Genomic DNA, 21,823 nt, shown 5'->3' on the forward strand with positions numbered 1-21,823 from the left:
GAATGAACTGAAAAGCTGTGGCCGAGACAGCCCGTTGGCTAATGAAAGGGGAAACCTGGGAAGAGGACAGGGACGAAGAGTAATAAGGAGAATATTGAAGCGATATTTTGTAAACCGTTCTTCTCCTTTGCTCTTGCGTAATTAAAACATTCGAACGAGAGTACAACGGGGAACGCAACGTCCCTATTATCGCTTCGTTTGGACTCTCCAGCCAGACAATTTCCTTCGTCGTTCGATCCGTGGGTGTAGCTCTAATTGAAATTCCGCTAATGTTTTCTAAACGAGGCTACTTTCGGAGTAACCAAATCCGTTCGAACGTTCCACCGGAAAGTTCCGTCAGCCTAAAAATATTACCCGGGGGGTCGTGCGATCGAATCGTCGTTACCCGCGTTATGGCTTCGATTATCTATCAAGATTGAAACGTGAATATTTCACGGACGTTGGGCGTAACTCTGTAATTCCCTATAATTTAGGAGGTAGCGGTGTTGCGACGTAGGTCGATGAATAGGAGTTTGTAACCAGCGAGCCGATAATCGATCCGCAAAATATTGAAATTCCGACCGTGTAGCGATCAACCAAGTTTGTTAGCGTTATCTTGGTCCCCCTTTTTGCCATCCGCTAATGGGATTTCGCGCAATAACACACGGCCCCGTCCATTGCGCGACCGAAAATTGTTTATTTATCGGGAACGGCGCGTGCACTCCGATCGACTCTGCCAACGACAACTCGGCCCAACGAATATGCCGAAACTTTAATTAATTTCAGATTAATTAACGCATCGCTGTGTCCGATTTTGAGGTTACCATAAACGCGTGGCGCTCGGGGCTTCGCTAGACAAACTTCAGGAGACTAGGCGGAAGGAAGCGAAATGATTAACAAAATTCGTGCGCGCGCGCGCGCGCGAGTTTCGGATTTTCATCCGCGAGTATGCTCGAAGAGACGCGATAATTAGGACGGGGATCGTACTCGGTTACGAGATTAACAATGATAACGATTAACGTTACTATTTCCTTAATTGAATTCGTTAAAATACCCATGGCGATAATCGCGACCTACCGAACGTGAATTTTACTTCTCCCTTTCGACGCCTTTGCATGCTTCGTTGGAATTCTCTCTCTCTGAATATTTGCAGATAACGGTCCGTTCTTTCCGAAGTTGAACGTTTCGCGTAATGCTCTTCCGAGCCAAGGATTTCCGTATCATCAAAGTTGAGAGAGTAATTACGAGCAGTGATGCGCGCGAGACGAGACGGGTTTCTACGATCTCGATCTTGATCTCGAAGAACTTAACGAAACGTGCGTATCGATCTCGAATTTTCGGCAATTTCGAATACATGATCTCGATCTCGACGTAGATCCCGACAAAATGGATCGTACAGATTTAAATATATCAATATCTGTTAAAGTTTTTGCAGAAAAATGTTCCCAACTTTAAATTTGTTTAAAAGGCAAATACAATAAATCCACTTGCATTTATGATAATGTTTAAGTAATTTATCTGGACCAGCTCGTTGTATGTGACATTGTTTGTTAGCGCACCATATCTGTTGCCGATCCGTAATATAATGCGAAATTGATGCGAAATCAAGGTTGAACACTTTTACATCATAGTGCCACCGTATTCGTCTCCATTTTTTTATTTTTGTTTTTTCTTGCGGTCATGTTATCACATTGTACCTGATATCAAGGGCGTGTTGCCCGTAAATAAAGTATTATTATTATTATTATTATTATTATTATTATTATTATAATAAAACATTTTGTCGAGATCTCGACGAGAATTTGAAATGATCTTGATCTCGTCCAGATCTCGATATCCGGAATGTTACAAGTAATCTCGATCTCGAATCTCATCTCGGAATCGAGACGAGATCGAGATGAGATCGAGATTTGTCTCGTCTCGTGCGCATCGCTAATTACGAGTCTTTGAGCGACTGCCTATTATCGTTATGTCCGAAGGAGGACCATCCGAAAGAACAAGTCGGATTCCTGTTGCACAAAGAAGAAACGAGCTCGCTTCGAGTTACAAAGTGCTCGATGGTTGCGCTAAACATCGGCTTCTTGGCGTTCCGCGTACAGGTTCCGTCGATTTGCATGGCCGGTGTCGTCATCGTCGAATTCGGGTCGTCGAGTCGCAAACGTCAAAGCGTCGCGAATAGGGCCAGAGTCGTTCGGTCGTTCTTTTCTCGGCACAGAGAAGAAGAGGATCGACGCGGCGAGACGACGTTTAAGCTTTTCACGGCTCGAAACGTCGTTATCAAGCGCGGTGACAGAAAATTCGTGAAAGGTACCGTTCTCTGCTTGGAAGCGACGTCGCGCCCCGGGTCATCCCGCTGCCGAGCGAAACTTTTTCATCAAATTTATCGAGGAACGCCTTGGGCCGTGCTTCTAACGGTCTGGCGCAAACCTGCTCGGCGGTCAAAGTCTCTTGGACCGTCGCTAAAATCGAGATGCTCTCTGCTCGCAGCTCGCAGCCATTAAACCGCAACGCGGACTCGTCCGCATCTGCTGGTTTACGTCTCACTTCTGCATAAACCTTGGTTCATCGGTGTAGCAACGATATAGCTGTCTCTTTCACAGGGGAAAATTTATTCTAAAAAATACGTCTCGACGAAACTTACGAAACTCGACTTCTACATTCGTTAATATAATATATCGTTTTTAAACATCCAACCGACTATTTATCTCAAAGGATTCCGTCTATTTTCTTTTTTTCACGATTGGAGGCGCGAGAGGACCATGCTCCTTTCAAGGAACCGTTACAAAACTGTTCCACAGCGGCGACGCAAGAGTGCAGGCACGAAGAACACTGGTGGCTGTTTGCGAATGCATGAATTTCTGCTTTTCGCCAAATGAGACGCCCGCTCCTTTTAGATGACCCTCTTAACCATGCCGTCGGAGAGTTTAGAGACAGGAATCGTTGTCGTTACCGTAAATAGTCATTTCCCGGGAGAAACGTGGACCTAGCGGAGCAGCGACGCGCTAAGTGACGAAATTTCACCCTAACGGCGAATCGCGAGACGTTGTTGTCGTCCGGTGGTTCGACGAATCGATAATACCGGTTCTAAAATTTTAACGTCTTTGGAGACCTACTTTTTTTCTCACCGTTCCGATAACTATGAATTTCTGGCGTCGAAAACGGGCGTTTCCAGCGCGAAGCCCTTCTCAAAGGTTGCTGTTTGCCAAGAATAAAGAGAAAGAAAATGTCGCGGTCGTCGCGGGAGGAAAGAAGAAACGTGGAAGCAGGCAAGCGCGATTCTGGCGGCACGATTCCGCAGCTCGAGAAATCAAACTGCCAATACGTGCGGCAGGTATTCCTTTGACGAGGTGGTCGGTCGGTCGGACGGCCTCCGATTCGGAAAACAGGAAAATAACCTCTCCTCCCACGGCTGACCGTATGCTTTTCTACTACATTTACCTCGACCCGATATACTTTCCTCTTTCCATTTCCGCCGGGTCGTCGCATATTTCCTTTATATTGCATATTCAAACGGAAGAAAGCAGAGCGTGGGTGCGCGCGAGCTGAAACTGCGAGACAACCGAAAAATCGAAATCGTCTCGCGTCCCTCGTATCCTCGGCCGCGTCTGTCGCGCTGCACGAGGGCAAAAAGGATCGGGGAAAACGTAAGAGAGCGGAAAAGAAAACGGAGGAGGAGACGATGCCGTGGCACGGGGATGATGAAGTCGTCGTTTATACTTTATATCGTATGCATGAAAATTTTGGATCCCGAGAGTCACCGTTATTGCGCCAAAGGGGGGAAGATACCCTGAGAGTCTTCGTGGAAGCTTACATTCTTTATGGATACGGATAGCGTCGGGGCGTGGGCCCCCAGAAACTGCGATATATCCACGGTGCGCGGCTTACGCCGTGTTAAGCTTACGGATGAGGAAAAGGGAGCTTCGGGAACGTTTCTCGCTCGAGTTTTCCGCGTCGAGACAGAGCGGCCGAGGAGGAAGATGTACGTACACGTGCGCTTTTCCTTCTGTAACGCGCGATTCTCGCCGAGCCGCGAGCTCCTCGTTTCGGAAGGTTATTTTCCTCGGAACGAGTTGTTTCGCCGGACGGACCGTTTCGCTCGTTGAAAGCCAACGAATCATTTATTAATAGAATCGCGGAACTTCCCGATGCCGTATATAAAGTAGGAACTCCGGGGAAGAGGACTTTAAACGTGTTCTTAATAAAACCGAGGGAACTCGAGGAGCTTTGAGTTTCGAGTGCCCTTGGTAAAAACCTGTGATTACGAACGCTCGTGGTTCGAATATCGCGAGTAAAAGCTTTCGAGCTGAAAAGCTGTGACGCGAAATTTCGAGATCGTCGATCTAAAAGCGACGAAAAAAAATCCTCGGGTCTTCGAAACGAGCGTCGTAGATTGTTTTCGAGAGAAAAGTGATTCGCAACAACGTCGACGGGGAACAACTTGATGAACGTCGTTCATAGTTATCGGATCCTTCGTTCAACGGGGGAAAGGTTGCGCGAATAATTGTCACGCTCGACCGTTCGCAACACGCGTCGCGTGCTTACGACGTCGCGACACACGTTTTTGCAGGCGTTGTTTGTAAAACAAATTTTCCTCGCGCGCAGCAGCACAGCGCGTGTTTTACCGCGCGAAAAATGGAGACGAAGAAAATTGCACGCGAACGCTAAGCGGCGACCTGTTTCACCCTTTGTTGAACATAATTGCATAGGAAGCAAGCTCGCTACGCGAGACACGCGGCACCGGCTGCAACGAAACATTTGTATTAACGTTTTTGTCGGTTTGTCTGGCTGGCGTGTCGCGCGTGAAAAACGAGGCTAGAGGCGAAGGGGACGGAGAAAAACTATGAATCGCGATGCTGGCCATCCGTTTTCCCGGCCATGCACCGTGCATTCTTCCCTCGAACGTGGAAGCATTAGATTAGACTTTCAGACCCACGAAAGGATCGCAGGCCTATCTCTGCATTAAACGTAATACTGGAAAATAAAACCTTTGGTAATCTTGCAGCCTCTCCATATCAAAGCGTTATGGAAAGAAAGAAATAAAAGCCAAAGTATGAATATAAAAAGGTCGCACCACCTCAAAAGGTCCCAGGTTCTCCATCCCCGGATTAAACGAGGAGTGAATGCGAGCCAGTCAAAGTACAGCGATTTTTTTTCCCCCCACGCGAATCCTCGTAAACACGTTCGTCTGAAAACATTTCCGAGAGGGAGCGGATGAATTTTAACCGTTATCGATTGTTCTCGATTCGTTGGTAGAGTCGTCGCTTTTTAATAAGCTTCTCGATAGGTCTATCGATGGCCACGCGCAACAGGTGTATTCTGTGCTTCTTGCGCATTATAACGTGACAGCGTGTTGCGGTAAAAAATTTCTGATAATAGTCGGGCATCCGATCCGGCGTGGGACAAAACGGCTTTCGCCGATGAAAAATCGATTCTCGCGAATTCGAGAAATGGAAAAACTGTTTACGTACATGGATAGAGGACAAATTGCTGTTTAACGTAGTGCGATCCGTTTTTCTTTTTATGTTTGTTTCGGTTTTGTCGCGATGACATTGCATCAATCGACGAGGCTTATCCCTGTTCGCGCTCGATTAACGCGAATCGATTTACGTATGCAATAATCACGGTCGAAGCGTTTCAACCGTGGCTCGTCGCGTTGCGGAATTCGACAAGGTTCGATAGTTTCGATGGCGACGAAACGAGACGTTAAAATTTCATCTCGCCGCGGTGGAAATGGAAGGAAATGCTCTACGAGGGGATGTTCGTTTCCTGAAACCGCGAGGTAAGGATCGAGGGAAAATCCGTGCTCTCGCGGTCGAGTCGAAAGGCTCGAATTTCCGGGGTTCGACAGTGGCCGAGGGTAGAACCACCGTGGCGCGGCCGTTGGTGTGGTTATTTGCTCGCAGGAAAGCGCGGTTTAATCTCAATTTCCGGAGCTCGGTGTTTCAAGGCGCGTCGGCCGACGAGCCGTAAATAGCTGGAGCTCGCCGCGATGAAGGCAGATGCATCCCCGTTGCCAGTCTCTTTTCCACCCCGCCACCGTCCCTTTCTTTCGCGCAGTCGTCTTCGAGGATAAGACGAGGGGTTAGCTCGACGAGCCACGGATAAAGCCCACAGGTGAATCGGGCGAACCGTTTCGGTTGAACGGACCACGTTTCCGCCGTATCTTCCGCCAGCACCTCGAGCAACTCGACCATCTCGCCACCTCGTTGCACCCCTCAAATTTCCTCCAACGCGGTATATCCGCGCGCCCAAACTGCCTTTGTATTTTCTTATTAATCTAGCCTGGACTTTTTGTATCCCCGTTTGTTCGCGGCGTCCGACGTTTTTAATACTCTCACCGCTCTGTTTTTACTCCTTAATCAACTCCATTCGAAAATCTCTCTCACTCGTTACGTTGCGTACAGCTCTTATCGCGGTCGTGCACGACGTCAAAGAAAATCGATTAAACGCGAAAACCTGGTCACGTACAGGTACACGCGCATATAAGCGTCGATCATCTAGGAAGAAATCCAACACTCGTGTTCAAAGTAAATTTATTATTATTCGGCAATCGGTACGAATCGCCCTCGAATGTCCGTTTTCTCGGGTTTCGCGTCTCGACAACAGTGCGCGCCGCGCCCTCTTTCGCGAGTGTACTCCCCTCTCTCTTTCTCTCTCGGGTTTTGCGTCTCAACAGCAGTGCGCGCCGCACCCTCTTTCGCGAGTGTACTCCCCTCTCTCTTTCTGGAACGTTGTTCTCTCTCGACGCCTCATTGTTGCCCGCTCCACCGTCCTTCGCGTGGCATTGTTGTTCATCGTGACTCATCGTCACTGGCCGGTCCTCTGCCGCTGTAACCCCCCATCCCGGACGAGCCCCAATATGTAGGAGTCTAAACGAAAAATAAGGCACGGGGATTCGACGCCACGATCCTCGGATCCACAGTCGACCGCTTTTACCTACGCGACCGATCCCGTACCCTACGTTTCGTGTTCTTGTTTGACTCGTTATTGTTGGGTATGGGAGGCGCGGATACGACAATAACGTAATAGCATCGTAACGGGTTACTTCGACCACCGTATACATGCTTCGCATGATGCTGCACCGCGTTGCGTATCGCATTTTGCAAGTACAGTGAAGACTGGATAAGTGTCTCTCGATCGAGGTCTCTGTTCTTTGGCCTTTACATTTGGCCTGAGTTCAGCGTCGAACGTAGACAAGGACAGAGAGTGAAAGAGATAATGAAACATTTATTTGGTAATATCAAAATTATATAATTGGTAATATATATCGATTAAATGGTAGGCTTTAGGTTTTCCAATGAATTTTTCCATTATAAATGTGTATACGTGTAAAGCCTGGTCACGTACAGGTACACGCGCATATAAGCGTCGATCATCTAGGAAGAAATCCAACACTCGTGTTCAAAGTAAATTTATTATTATTCGTAATCGGTACGAGAATTCAACTTCCGGTCACGATAGACTCTCTAATCGGTTTCCATCGTCGAGTGACCAGAGAAAGTTGATAATCCTGCTGCATCCCGCAGGACCGTGTCTGTTTATAAACTCAAGCTCCTCGACAGCTAATCACGGGGACTTAGCGACCGAGTAATGTCCCGTTAAGAGGAAGCTTGCTGGCATTCCTTCGAGAGGAAGGCGATTACACGACTCCTCTGGTATTTTTAGAGGAAAGCGTAAACAACCCCGGTTAATAGGGGCCCGATGAAGATTAAATCACGTCAGGTCGACGATGCAATTTTACCCATACACCTCTCGTTCAGGGCCGAGACAAGCGGACGAGAAGACGTAGTCCGCCCAACGGAGTCATTTATATTTTACATTTCAATTTTGCTGAGCGGAATCGACGAACGCGAAAAAGCTCGTTCGCGTTGGAATTAGCTGTTTCCTGTTTTATTATTTGTTGGAATAACGACCGAGAAAACGACGACGCGCGTTAACGCTTCTCAAACTGTTCCGTCGAACGCCAATCGCGTCGTCGGAAATCGATCACCACGAGTTCATACGAATCTAGGTTGCCATTTGCTCGTTACATTTATCAACGCTGTCGAACCGCCTGGTGACAACGTCGCATCCACGGCGACTACCGAGTGCACGTGTCTGTGTCGATCGGCCGATTTGAAATTTCTTTCGGATTCGCGTTTCGGGAAATTAATCCGCCTCGACGACCCGACGTCGTCCTTCGACGCCCACGCGAACTTTGGTCGTTGCGCACATTTATTCCGGAAACTGGGATGGGTCGTAGATCCTTCTTTAAAATTGTTAAACGTAATAGAATCGATGCACCGTAAATCGTTCCCGTTTTTAAACTGGTTCGGTCCAACGGGACTATGAAATACCGTAGCGTGGCAAAGTTAAAGCTTCTTTCGCCGCGAATAGTACGCGGGTGCATCGATCGACGGACATGCCAACGCAAATTTGTCGGGCAAATACGCGTCGCAGCGAGCGAGTCTTCGTCGGTGACGTTCGAGCCGCGCATAAACGAATTCGCTGACGTACTTTCCCATTGAATCCGGGATGAAAATGATCCGCGACGGCCGAACAATGATACGTTTGACAGATTAAATCGTTCGTTACCGTTTTCGAGGGGCGTCGAATCGAAGCGTACCTCTTGTTTTCTCGTAAAAACGTTGCGCGCTTCGAGAACGGATCATTCGAAAGAAAGCCAGTTGTTCCGAGTAAAAACGAACGGACGATTAAACCTCGGGTTGGAATTGATTCGCTTCGCGTCCCGGATCTTTGTCCGACCGAGAAATCTCCGGTGGTCACGCTTTCGTAGTTATAATGCCGGTATTAAATTTCCCAGTTATCCGATATCGATCATCGATCATCGTGACACGGGCCAGGAAACAGGAAACAAGATTCGAACGGGACAAGAAGAAAAAGCGGTACCTGTTGCTCGATAGGGCTATCGAGTAACGCGAAGATGGATATCTCGAGGCGTGACATCGTAAATCGCTGTAATACTATTAACATAATCTACGGACTTGTTATACAGGCATGCTATATCTATCGCTACACACGGAGAAATTGTCAGGAAAATTTGTCCTCGAAGAATGAAATTTTCAGCTCATTATAAAGGATAACAAAGAAGTTTTTGATGTTGCACAAAAACATTTCTCGCCTCATGTTTTAATAATGCCGAATAAACAGCGTGCACGTTGAAGTTCCGACACAAAAAACATGCACAGGAAGGCACGAGTATACATCCGTACAAAAGTTAAATATAAAACATAAATATGTATGTTTATTATTAATTCAACGACTCTATTCGGGAATTCAAAATACTTTCTTGTTATCCTTCGCTTTGTAAACTATTCTGTAAAACCAGACTGTATCGTTTCATAATATACCTATCGAACGACTAATTTCCCTTTTTCGAGAGATCCAAAGAGTGTTAAGGCCGTCGGTCCGTTTATTCGATAAATAATAATAACAAAGCGATTCGTTTCAACGCTCGCGTCCTTTCGCGCCTATCGCGCTCATTCTTTATCAGCCTTTTTTGTCAGTTATTCAATTTTCGACGTGGATAAGAGCGGCGAAATTTCCGTGCCAGTTGTCGCGACCCAGGGAACAATTATATCTCTGACGTTCCGACGAGAATTTGCTCGGTGACACACGATCGTTCGCGGAATTTCCAAATAAAAATCGCTACACAATCGGAATGGTAGGTACCGCAGGCTCGCAAAATCTGTTTGCGAACAAAGGGAACCGCATCGGCGATCACAATTCTTTTTTTTTTTTTTCCTTTTTTTGTTTTTCCGTTGCGTCGCGAACGCGACCGTCCGTTCGACGATCGCGAGAAGAGCGGCGCTCGTTTCTGTTCGCTCGCTGCGGGATTTGTCGGCTTCGATGATTATCGACATAGAAGAAACCGAAACGATCTTCGAAACTGTTTTTTTATGAAACACTCGATATCACGAAGCTAACGGGTCGCGAATAAGGAATAATAAATAATGATACTTTACTTTGTTTACGGGCTACCTGCCCTTGGTATCAAGTACAATGTGATAACATGACCGCAAGAAAAAACAAAAATGGAGACGAATACGGTATCGCTATGATGTAACGTGTTCAATTTATGATTGAGCATCTGCAAAATTGCGAGTACTGACCTCTTAAAAGCTAACGGTGAGCCATGAAAGAGATCGACCGAGGGCAACGGGAAAATGGTGAGTGGACTACATTTCCGTGCTGCGTATTTAGCGCGGGTTTAGCAGTTGCGCTAGAGGTTCCCGTAAGAAGCTTAGTACCACCGCGCGTTCGCGGGACTTGACGGAATCGGAGATTTCTGGTACTGGCAGTCATTAGCAGCATCAACCACTCGTGAGATTGCATCGCGTTCATACGTCGGATGCTCTTGCACCGCGGAACCGCTAAATGGTTTTTGCTAGGCGGCTCGATAGCATCCGCGGAATTTTCGAAACCCAGATGGAAACTGCGGCGAAACGTTGCAGGCGCTTCGAACTTCTTGTCCTTGTACGGACCACGATAGCTTTGTTTCGAGAAAACAATTAGCGAGCACTCGACTCGATCGATGTAACGCATCGTCCGAATCGTAGGTCGGATCTTGCGCCGTTAGACTGTCATCTTTTCCAAACACGAGCCTTGTAGGAATTTACCTTGCCGATAGAAATGATGCTGCACGTGTGGCGCGATATGCGAATAAACAAGAGAAACGCGAATACGCGCGTGCAAAAAGAACGACGAGATAGATTGGCAACACAGTCGAATAATGTTTTCTGTGATACACGTATTTTTCATAACCTTATAATATTCTAATAATAATTACGCTACATAAACAAGGGGTAATGTTGATTCATAAGAAAAGTCATGTACCTATCCCGATCCACAACAAGCCTCGATTTTCTAAACCGATCCAACTATTTAGAAATACGCAACCGACCGATAGTACTTAACGTGCGATTAAATTTAATTTAAATACACATCGAGCGTAGGGAGAAGCTAACAATTTCTGGTGGACGTTAATATAATTCGTGTAAACTTTATCCATAACCGGCCGTCTACTCTGCGGTAATGGTACCGTTCTCCAGTTTCAAACCGCGAGCAAAAAGGGGTACGCGATTCTTCGCGTGCGCGCGTCGGGGAACGAAGCTGAAAGTAAGACTTGATCGTCTCCGCTTAAAAGCACTGCCTTTCCCGCGCATTGTTTTCCAACCACTACGTTTCGAGTGGTAGTGCCTCGGGATACTCGCGTCGACTCGCTCGGACCCATTTTATACAGGTGAAATCCGCGCTGTTATACCGTCGAATCCGCAACAAGTTATTTAAAGTCTTCTCGCGCGGAACGCTGCAATTAGACTCCTTGCAGGATGCTTCGCGTGCACGCCGGTATTTTGCGAGCGGGGCTGCCAGTAACGTAACATCTTCATCGCTGGGAATAATTTATGTTTCATTCCAGTTCCGAGTACCGACCAATCTTTCGAGCCAGACTTTGTTAATTTTTTTAAACGCAACAAAATCGCGTTCCCACGCTGATCCGCGAGTTATCGCCTATCTTTTAATGGATCAAATTGGATTAGCCGCGAATAGAAGTTAGAACGAGAATAGTCGACAACATCGACTCGAAACAAGACTCTGTCGCTGAACCCGTGTCTACAAAATTACTAAAAATCCACCTACGATCTGTTATTCCTGTAATGTTAAATTATCTATCGAACGTGTATCACTTGACTGTCCAATGTTCCAATCTAAACGACTAGATCTCAAACTTCCGACAGATCTCGGTAACTGCCTTGACAGTCTTAAAAATATCGCTGCGACTATTTTAAAAAGTGTACACTTATATAACAAAATTTAACTATTGTATATATGCGATAAATTTGTAATTAATTTGTAACTATTTGTTATACCGTGGTCGCTAACGACCTTGGCTGTCCATGCGACCATTATAAATAAATAATATAATATATAAGACGCTGTTGTTTTCACGATCGAATTAGGGTCGAAGGAGGTTGAGGCACACCCTGTACATCGTTTCTCTTTACGCGTTAACCGGAATCGTTTAACTGCCACGCCAGAGGTGTTCGATTAACGCCCCGTTACGTAGGTGCGATTGCTCTCCTGGAAAGTCTTCCAATTAATGAGTACCAACGCGATAAACTCGTTCCATCCCCTCCACCCCACCCCACCCCACCCCCCTTTACCCGTCCACTTTCTCAATTTCCCGCGACTCTATCAATCCGAGAACACCCGTTATTTCCCTTTTTCTTATTCCCCGCTCGTCTGCATCCCCCAAAAGCTTCGATCCTCGCCTCCCGGCGCACCCCCGCGTTTACCAGCGTCGTCTAACTTCCGATTCACCGCACGCTCTGGGTCTTCAATTACGTTTCGTTAGGGGGCTACGATTGCTCCGCGGAAAAAGCCGCAATTTGTCGACTAATTAATCGACTAACAGCTCGCGAGAGGTTCGCCACGGAATTCGGAATTCCGCGCTCACGGCACCGAGAGGGTTTGTTTCGCGCGACGAGAGCTTTCGCGCTCCGTCTCGCCAAGCGTAAGGCCAGATTCCGCTTTGCCGTGTTCCCGCGCACTTTGCTCGTCCCCGCAGCCTGCATACGCGCTGGTTCCTAGACCTCGCACCCTAAAAGCGCGACCCTCCGGCAGGTGGGATAATGCTCGAGAGGAGTGTGGTTAATATTAACGGCGCGCTATAGAGGTAGCGCGTGTTGTTCCTACGTAATTTCCTACTAAACGTACCCAGGGATGTCCATGCATATTTCAAACCGCCGCGGGTGGCCTGTGCGCCCCCGTCCATGTGCTCGTCTCCGAATCCGCGATGCTGCGAGGACGTCGATCTCAGGCTACGGACCAGCCGTTTTTCAAATTCATTTCGAGATGCGTCTCGTTCGACTACTTTTCTAGATAATGTCGGAGTCCAAACGAAAAATAAAGCACGGGGATTCGACGCCACGATCCTCGGATCCACAGTCGACCGCTTTACCTACAAGACCAATCCCGTAGCCTACGTTTCGTGTTCTTATTTGACTCCTTATTGTTGGGTATGGGAGGCGCGGACACTACACTCGGCTATCCTGAATTGACATTCATTCGCCCTCGAATGTCCGTTTTCTCGGGTTTCGCGTCTCAACAACAATGCGCGCCGCGCCCTCTTTCGCGAGTGTACTCCCCTCTCTCTTTCTCTCTCGGGTTTTGCGTCTCAACAGCAGTGCGCGCCGCACCCTCTTTCGCGAGTGTACTCCCCTCTCTCTTTCTGGAACGTTGTTCTCTCTCGACGCCTCATTGTTGCCCGCTCCACCGTCCTTCGCGTGGCATTGTTGTTCATCGTGACTCATCGTCACTGGCCGGTCCTCTGCCGCTGTAACCCCCCATCCCGGACGAGCCCCCATATGTAGGAGTCTAAACGAAAAATAAGGCACGGGGATTCGAAGCCACGATCCTCGGATCCACAGTCGACCGCTTTTACCTACGCGACCGATCCCGTACCCTACATTTTTATAATCAAACCTTCATTTAGAAACATCAAGCCTATCATTTAATTTAATCAAACTTCTTCGGTAGACATAAAGGGTACGAAATATTTATGGGATCGACTATATCGTCTCCGTTATCATAAATTTGTTGTAATCTAGTGTGCAAATTTTTAATATCTGATCGATAAAAATGGATCGATAACACGGTGAGTTGATGAATAGTAAACAAGTATTGAGATTCGCAGAAATGACACTACCTTCTGGTTCCACTAATATTTAAACGCGTAATGAGATCAACGTATTCCCGTGCTCGAAATTCCGTTTGAATCGGTGAAATAGATAAATTTGCGGGTACGAGGGGAAGGGGGGTAGCCGTCGATCGGGAGTCGCGGATTTGTAGCGGGTAACGAGCTCGCTGATCCCCCGACATTTGTTTACAGCTGGATCCGCGGTATGAAATTCCTCGAGGTTCGGTCGAGTCTCGACGACGAATGTAATTACGTCTGATTGATCGGGGCGATATCCCCTCGCGCGCACTTTATTATTAATCACCGGAGGTTCTTGGATTTCCCGCTCGCGAAACATCCAAAAGGTTTTAGGTGTACTTTGCCGGATTAAAAATTCATATTTCGTCCGCATTGAATCCACGTATCTGCGAGTTTCGTTATTTATCTTGCCATTCTACGATCGATTTTAGCAAGAGAGCTCGCGTAACACGTTCAGTGATAATTTTAAATAATAATTCAATCGTTTCCTAATCTGTTCGTCGATTACAGAACCACTTTGATTTTTCGCGAACGATTATACCGCGACGCATCTGCGACTGCGACCGCGACCGAGAACCGGTAGAACGACGTGTTCCCCGATGACGGTCTCTCCGTCACGGACTTGTTTCACTATTTTATCAGGTTAGATATTCTCGGTCGAGGATAGAGCAACCGTTGACCGACGAAAACGAATTAAAGTGCGACGAGTCTGTCGTCTCGAGACACGTAGAGTCGAAACACGACCGCGCTTGCGGAGCATTGTTGCACCTTTAATGCGTTTCGTTGCACCGACGGGTCGCACAACCTCGTTTCGCGTTTCTCTGCCCGATATATTTTTCATTCGTCTGCATTTTTCGGTGGGACGTTTCGTTGTCATCGTTATCCGCTGCAAGTGAATCGTGCGAATTTTCCGGCGTCTAAATGTATAAAACAAACGGAAACGGATGTCTCCTGCGCCGTAGTTTCCACGGTAATTAATGAACGATTATTGCGAATCAAGCTAATAGATGAACAAACCACGCGTGATAGTCGCAAAACGAAACGGCGTGTTGGAGTGAATTAGTACGAGGCGTTAGTCGTCGTAGAACCGTGGAATCGAATGACCGCGTCGCTCACGCTCTATCTAAATTATTTTCTGTTTTTCACATGTATTGCCTCTGCGGAGAACATAAAACCTGAGCGTTTTATTTAATGAAATATTTAACACAGTGAAATAAAATTAACGGAGTGAATTATTGAAAATGTTCGAGACCACTGATCAGCGGTGCAATATTTTCAACGAGTACAAAGAACTGATTTCCGTACAGGTTACCGAATGTTTGTTTACGTGGGCCACGTTTTAATCTGCTACAACTTCTAAAGCGAATGAAAAAGATGCCAAAATGATTGCCGAATAATTCCAGTTTCCGTGGAAATAGACCACAGCGTTCCACGGAGAGGACGGTTAACGAACCGGCGATGTTAATGTCCGAGAACTTAGCGGCTAATCGACAGATTTCCGGACGGGCCCGTTGATTTTTTTTTTCTCCGAGCCAGGTGAAATATCACGCCGCTAACGGCCGCTAATGAATGAAAATGAATGGGAAACGGCAGGGACGATGGTTCACCGGTGACACGGATCGCCACGTGATAACGCCCTGGAGAATACTTTATGGACGGTGTGCGCGAGACCATTTGTATGTATCGCGACAACGAAACGGTAAATGTTTCAACGAGCCGCGCCGTTTATTCTTTTCCAATTCTCTCCGTTTCGCTTGGTTCAAATATTCCGTTAAGATATTCATAGCTAATAATACCCTGGCGAAATCAAAGGATCGCACCGATCACGCTGAAATTTATTTATATACAGTTATACGATCCGATGGAAAATTCAACAAAGTTAACTTTTGATCGACAGTTTGCATAACGGTTTTCACCCATTCGGATATCGAATAAAGCTATTTGCGAATTGCAATTTTCGAATGCACCAAAGTTACTTTCGTCGCCTCTGCTACGTATTACTTTCCGCGTGCAAAAGGTTCGTCCCGTAAGTTATATGTATAAATAGATATCGACGTAAAAATAGCGGATCGCGGCGTCGGACGATTCGCTCGATTTAATCGAAAGGCGTACGCGAGAATAGAGTTCGCGCGAATGAAAATAGAAGCGCGAGTGCGAGGGAAACTAAATCGAACGAGATTTATGCTGTCGGAATAAAGGGATCGCGCATGGGCGAGGAGAGCTGAATTATCGCCAGCCAAACATATCGTTCTATTCATTGGCTATTAAGATAAATACCGCGCCTTACATTGCTCATTAAGGACTAAACGTCTTATTAAGGACTTGGTTCGGTCGGGGCTACGGTTCCTGTTTGAATTTAATGGCGCAACTACGGAATGGCTTCCTGGGCCATTTCAGCAAAGCTCGTTATCTCGTTAACGATCCATTCATCTATTCCGAGCTTCATCAAAACGGCTTGATCCCGTACTACCGTTTCCTGTAAAGTAGCTAAGCGCGTTATAGGAGGCGATTCTTTGAAAGAGTCAATAATCGAGAGGGCCTTTCCGATAGGACGAGTTCCTGCACAGCTGGAACTCCCAGATTTAAGTAAACGTTCTTTCTCGCGAAGGACGAGATACGCCTTTTTGGCATAGGACGGTCCGGTTGCGGGCTCCTATCAGTTCGTAGAAAAAGCAATGCAAGATTTTTATCCGCGCTAATCAGAAAAGAAGCGGAAAGAGGACGGTCTGTACCAGCCGCGCGGTTATCGCTTGTTTCACGGCTATTTATTTTCTGCCTTTTAACGCGAATGCATGCGACGGATAGCGTCCTAAAAAAATTCGAACGACCAAAGGATAACGTGCCCCGTCCCGTTGATTTTTCGCCTATTCCAAAAATACGCGAAACTGGCAACGTAACCCTATCGGTGATCTGTCTCCCTCGACTCACGTTCCATCCGAAGATTGATCTGGCCGGTGGTTGCAGGTCTGGCCCACGATAATGGCAGAGAGGCCGCGTTCCACGAGGATTCGTCCAACGATAGAGGAGGGTATCTATTTTTTTTTTTTTTTTGCGCGCGTCGTGTGTACGATAACGAACAAAATTGGAGAAAAACACAGAGACACGAGAGAAACGAAAGAAAGAGCCGGGAGAGGGAGGGCCAGATGAGAGAATGCAAGCCTCACCTGTGCTCTGGCCACCGCGTAGCTTCTGCTCTGGCCTCTCGACCCTCTCCTCGCTCGGGGGAGGTGGCCTCTCTGTCCTTTTCGTATAGTAGGGGTTGTACGAGGAAGGCCAGACGGTGGTCGGCCTTTTTGCTGGTGACGGTGTGCTCGATCGTCCTGAAAATAGATTAGGACCGTTCTCATCTAACCCAGCTATTCTCTCCGTTGCTTCCGTTCCCTCTCCTTCTCCCTCATTTCCCGCTCTTTTCGTTTTAAACGTGTTTCTTTATCGTTCGTTCTTTTTTTTTTTTTTTTGTTTCTAATTATTTATGGATTCGTTTCGCTGTACCGTTCGACGTAACGACAAACGATTACAGGAGCGAGCCCAGAAGCAGGGGAAGTCGTAGCGAGAGGGGCTGTAGGTTTTTAAAAGGTCCTTCTGCGCGAGTTATAATAGTCGTGTTACACTCGTTGTCTCTGGTGCCAGTTCTCGCGAGGTCCAATTTTCCTAATCGCACGAATCCAAGAGCCCTGGAGGCTAATGTTCCTGACGTTTCGATAACGCTCGCCGATTGAATTATCCGCCGATTCGCAGGACCGATCGAACGAAGATCGTTAACCGTGATGCACGGATTCCCGAGCACGCCGAGGGCGAATTTCGGGAGAGTTTATGGATGCCAGGACTTGGAGGGCCGTTCGTCGAAGAACTTTATAAAAACGTGTTAAGAGAGCTATCGTCGGGCAGCTGCCGGAGAGCACTCGAGAGAGGGACTTAAAGTTTGAAAACTGCGAAACTACCGAGCGAGTTTTATTCTCCGCCACCTGGTGATCGGGCGCGTTCACCCCTAACTTTGTAATTTTCATTTTCACCGGGCGAAAAGTCGTCCAGAACCGATCACGAACCGTCCCGCGATATCTATCGAACGAGACGCAACGGGAAAGATCAGGTACCGGGAGTTCTCGACACCTGTGCACCAGGTTGCGTCCCCTGGAGCGAAAGGTTTCGGAAAGAAAGGAGACGTAGGATTTCTCTAAGGTGGGACCTGTAGCGTCTTAGATAGGACGGTTGACGATTCGACTGGCCAAAAGACAATTTAAACAAGAAAAATGCCTTTGAATTCAGAAAATATTGCAGGCGTGTTGAGATATTCGTGAAAGAAGCGTCAGGTTAGGTTGTGAATCGACACCTTCGTATATCGTTTCACTTGACTTTGAAATTGTTGCCGGAACAAGGACTTGTTCGGGAAGGGTATAATCGAAACTCTTGATTAATATAAATCAGCCCTTTTATTCGCATGGTGTTAATCGTGATTGCTGTTGATTTACTGGTTTCTCGATACGCTATCGCACGCGTAGTTACAGCACGATCGTAATTCGGCAAAAGTCGTGCCGAAGCGCTGATCGCTGACAATAACGCTGGTCACCCTGACCATCGATGAGAACAGGTGTTCGCATGTAAATTTAAAACTAAACAGGTTGGAATCGATCATTTCTCTTGCAAAAGATACGTGGTAGCTCCAACGCCAGGTACATATACGCGGTGACGGATAATTGTTCATGTACTTGGCGTCGACGCACGAAAAAACATACGAAGTATACAAAACTGTTAGAGTTAATATAATTTCAAGTTTACCCTGCGCCTTTGTTCGAGACCAGCCAATCGATAGTTCTGCCAAACTCGATTGTCTCGGTCGTTATTCTCGCGCGGAGTACGAATTCGGTTAATCATCGGAGATTCGTGGACCGAGTGACCACTGGGGGAGGTTCCACTTTGAGCATATTTCTAAAGGAATTTTTTGTTTGTTTCGGGGTCCTAAATTCATTTTTCAAGTTTGGCCATTTGATCCGGGAACAGCCATATTGAAAGGGCACCGGACAATTTTATAACAATGAATAGATTCGACTACCGCGGTGTCTGCCAGCGAATTTCGATTTCGTCCGAAATTCTGTCATTCGGCTGCAACGTGCGTCGCGTCGGATGCACGCGCATTGTTTCGAGAGGACGCGTTGAAAATGGTCTCTCGCGCTGCCACGCTATTTGATGAATTCCGGCAGCTTCTTTGAAAACGAGCCAAGTTCAACTTGTTGCGTCCGATACCGCCGCGGCGGTCCCATCGAGCCGTTCTCTCGCCAGAGCGCGAGAAAGAGGATCGAAGTGTTTCGATAGAAAGAAAAAAAAAAGCCACGAAGAACCGATTCGATTCCATCGTCTCGAATTGAGCGACCGTGAGGCGTCTCGCGTTGGACGGGATATTCCGTTCCTCCTCTATCGTTTAAAATGTTTTCGGCCAACCGGCGCGAACGTTTACGCGAATTTAAGTAGAAAAGCACTTCCTCAAAGCGTCTGAACTGCATCGAAACGAGCGCAATTATATAATTAAAATGTTTCAAATATACACGAATACTCTCGCCCGTTTCGGGACTAATGGCTCTCCATAATTAATGACTTTTAAATGTTTTCCGAAAAAGGTACTCGCTTTCGGAGTCGGTTACATCAAAAATGACCGGAAATGGAAACGTGCTCCATTAGAGGCTATCTCGTTTCATACGATCATACGCGATGCATTATATTGCCAAACTAAAATTCTAACAAGTCATCGATCGAGCGAATACTTGACTGGGCGTAGGTGGAATTGTTTTTCGGAAGCTGCCGACTTCAGCGGCGAGGAAGAGAAGCGTTTCAGACGAGCGCGAATAAATTTACTATGGAATGAAAAAGGTATTACCGTGTCGAGATTCGGGCGCGGATACGAGCGAATTTGAAATTCTTTTGAGGTGAACGCGGCCAGGAAACCTCGAGCCTCGCCGAGGATTTAAAGTTTCGGCCATGTGAAATACGCTCCGCGAATCGCTTGAAACTTGAATTTCTTTAAGGATGCGACACCGCGGTTTCGTAACTTGGACGGAACACGACCTTATCGATACTCCGACTGTTCTCAGAATCGGCTCCTCTCGATTCTCGAATAGATCTCTGGAGCTTGTTCTTTAAACGGGCGGAACCCCTGTAAACATCCCTTTGGCGCCACACGAAAAGGCCAAGTACACACGAATGTATTAATTTGTAATATTTACAAGAAACTTGGAAACGTCCAACCTCCGTTTCCATCATCGGAAGCCCGAAGCAATCTTTGCGCAGGCCAGATTGAAACTTTGCTTGGACGGTAATTCCGTATACTGTGCGTCAACCGAGGGTGCAATTCGAATTCATGCTCGACGCGGGACCCGTATACCATTATATAACATCGTTACCCTTTATAGACAGTCGCGACCCGGTAAGATGACTCGCCACTTATTTCTGGTGCCCATAATCGAGTGGAATATTCAAGTCGGTCCCCCGTGTGCTGTAAGATTGTATAACGTGGAAAGTTTCCGCGAGAGGTAGCTAACTGTTGCAAATTTTTGCGAAAACTACCGACCAAACAGGTGCAATGCTAGTCGGATCTACGGGACACGCCTGCAATTCCCATTAACTCTTTGAAGTTGGCTGGGTTAAAGACTTATCCCACCTTTTGCTTAGCTTTGCTATTTTATTTAAAGTTTTTCATCCATGTGCCAATACTAAACGTTAAAGGTACAATAAGTGGAAGCAGAATTGTACGTATACACGTCGAAAGGCGTTAGGAAGTTGTTGACACTGTTCTTCTCTGCGGCTTCAATCTCCTTTTTCTTTTACAATAGCGTGTCTCAAAGAGTTAATGAGGGGTCTTCGACCTCAGTACCGTTTATAAGCGTCAATGGAAAATGTTGTCGGACTATCCAGAACTTCCTTTGTAACAGAAACACCATAAACATGCGAAATATAGGATATTTAAAGCGCGTATTTCCTTTTTAGCACTGACGCAAAATTTCGTACGCGTAAACAAGATGTTTTTCAGTTATTGAACGTGCACAAATCGAAAACCGTACGTGGTACGGTGAAAGAAGGAAAAGGAAAGAGTTTATTTATTTGGCAAACGACCGGAGCAAAAACTGCAATTTCCGGTGTTACCGTTCGCGTTTCCTTTCGGAGGAGGAAGACGTTAGATGCGTCGATTACACGGGAACGAGAATTTCGCGAAATTTTCGCTGGCTCGTTAACAATTTCCCAAAAGCATGTCTGATCAGAACCGGGGGGGCGCCCCCCCCGAGGAAGCCGAGGCATAATTAATTCCCGCCGCGAGACGAAACTTTCGCGACGAATAAGAAATCCCTCCACCCTCCGAGGCGAGGTCTAATAATAAACAGAAGGGAGCAACATCTTCGACCGCTTTTCTTCTTTATAAACTCGAAACAGTTGATTCTGTCTTGCACGTTTTTTTTTTTTTTTAACTTACATTCATCCAGTTGTACACGTCAAGTTGAATCTCCCGATTTTGTTTTTCTTAAATATCCTAATTCGCGTTAAGAATTTTGTTTAACACGTCGACCGCCATGCCATCCATAGTATGGGCGACGGTGCTTTTCACCGAAGAACAAACAAAATTAATTGTGAATGTTCAGTAACAAAGGAAACAAATTTGAATTAAATTCTTAAACCTCAATGAAGTTGTACAAATAAATACCACGATAAACGCTTCATTACGTAGCTTCCGATAGTCTAGAAAGAAAACTTAATCACGATAGAAATTTTCAAGAGTATCAGTCTGGCAGTCGACGTGTTAATTATTTCTGGAAAAAGAAATATGGAAAATCGTTCGTCGTCCCCTACGAACCAGACGGACTCGCTAATTCCCTTCGCAGCTAACCGATACCCACCGAGTCTCGCTGCCCTTCCCGGGACATCCGTATCCCCGTACGGTGTCCGTGGCCCTCCGAGGCGCGCGGAAGTCTACCGTTCTTTCCTTTCCAGTTGGCAAACAACCGCGACCCTCGAAACCGTGTAACGAGAGCGACGAGGGACGATGACAGCGGAGGGTACTAAAAAGTTTTCGAATAAAAGTTTAAATACGCCCTGGAAAACTTTGTCGCGCAGCCTTTGCGCTCCCCGTCTTACCATTCTCCGCCG

The 21,823-nt window shown here is 46.8% G+C and overlaps 1 protein-coding gene across 4 annotated transcripts in view; it reads right to left on the minus strand.

The window, feature by feature from the left end:
• The window catches only part of LOC128880867 (lachesin-like), a 208,049-nt gene that overhangs the window by 14,710 nt on the left and 171,516 nt on the right, over window positions 1-21,823 (minus strand). For 2 of the 4 annotated variants that reach the window (XM_054131515.1, XM_054131432.1), the window contains one exon: window positions 16,139-17,016. In XM_054131515.1, the coding sequence (XP_053987490.1) occupies window positions 16,193-17,016 (824 nt within the window). In that variant the 3' untranslated portion in view covers window positions 16,139-16,192. Of the gene's footprint in view, window positions 1-16,138; window positions 17,017-21,823 lie in introns of those variants that run through there. The other 2 variants (XM_054131600.1, XM_054131676.1) reach the window with 2 other exon arrangements.

This window comes from Hylaeus volcanicus, chromosome 1, assembly GCF_026283585.1.
Source record: "Hylaeus volcanicus isolate JK05 chromosome 1, UHH_iyHylVolc1.0_haploid, whole genome shotgun sequence".
NCBI lineage: Eukaryota > Metazoa > Arthropoda > Insecta > Hymenoptera > Colletidae > Hylaeus > Hylaeus volcanicus.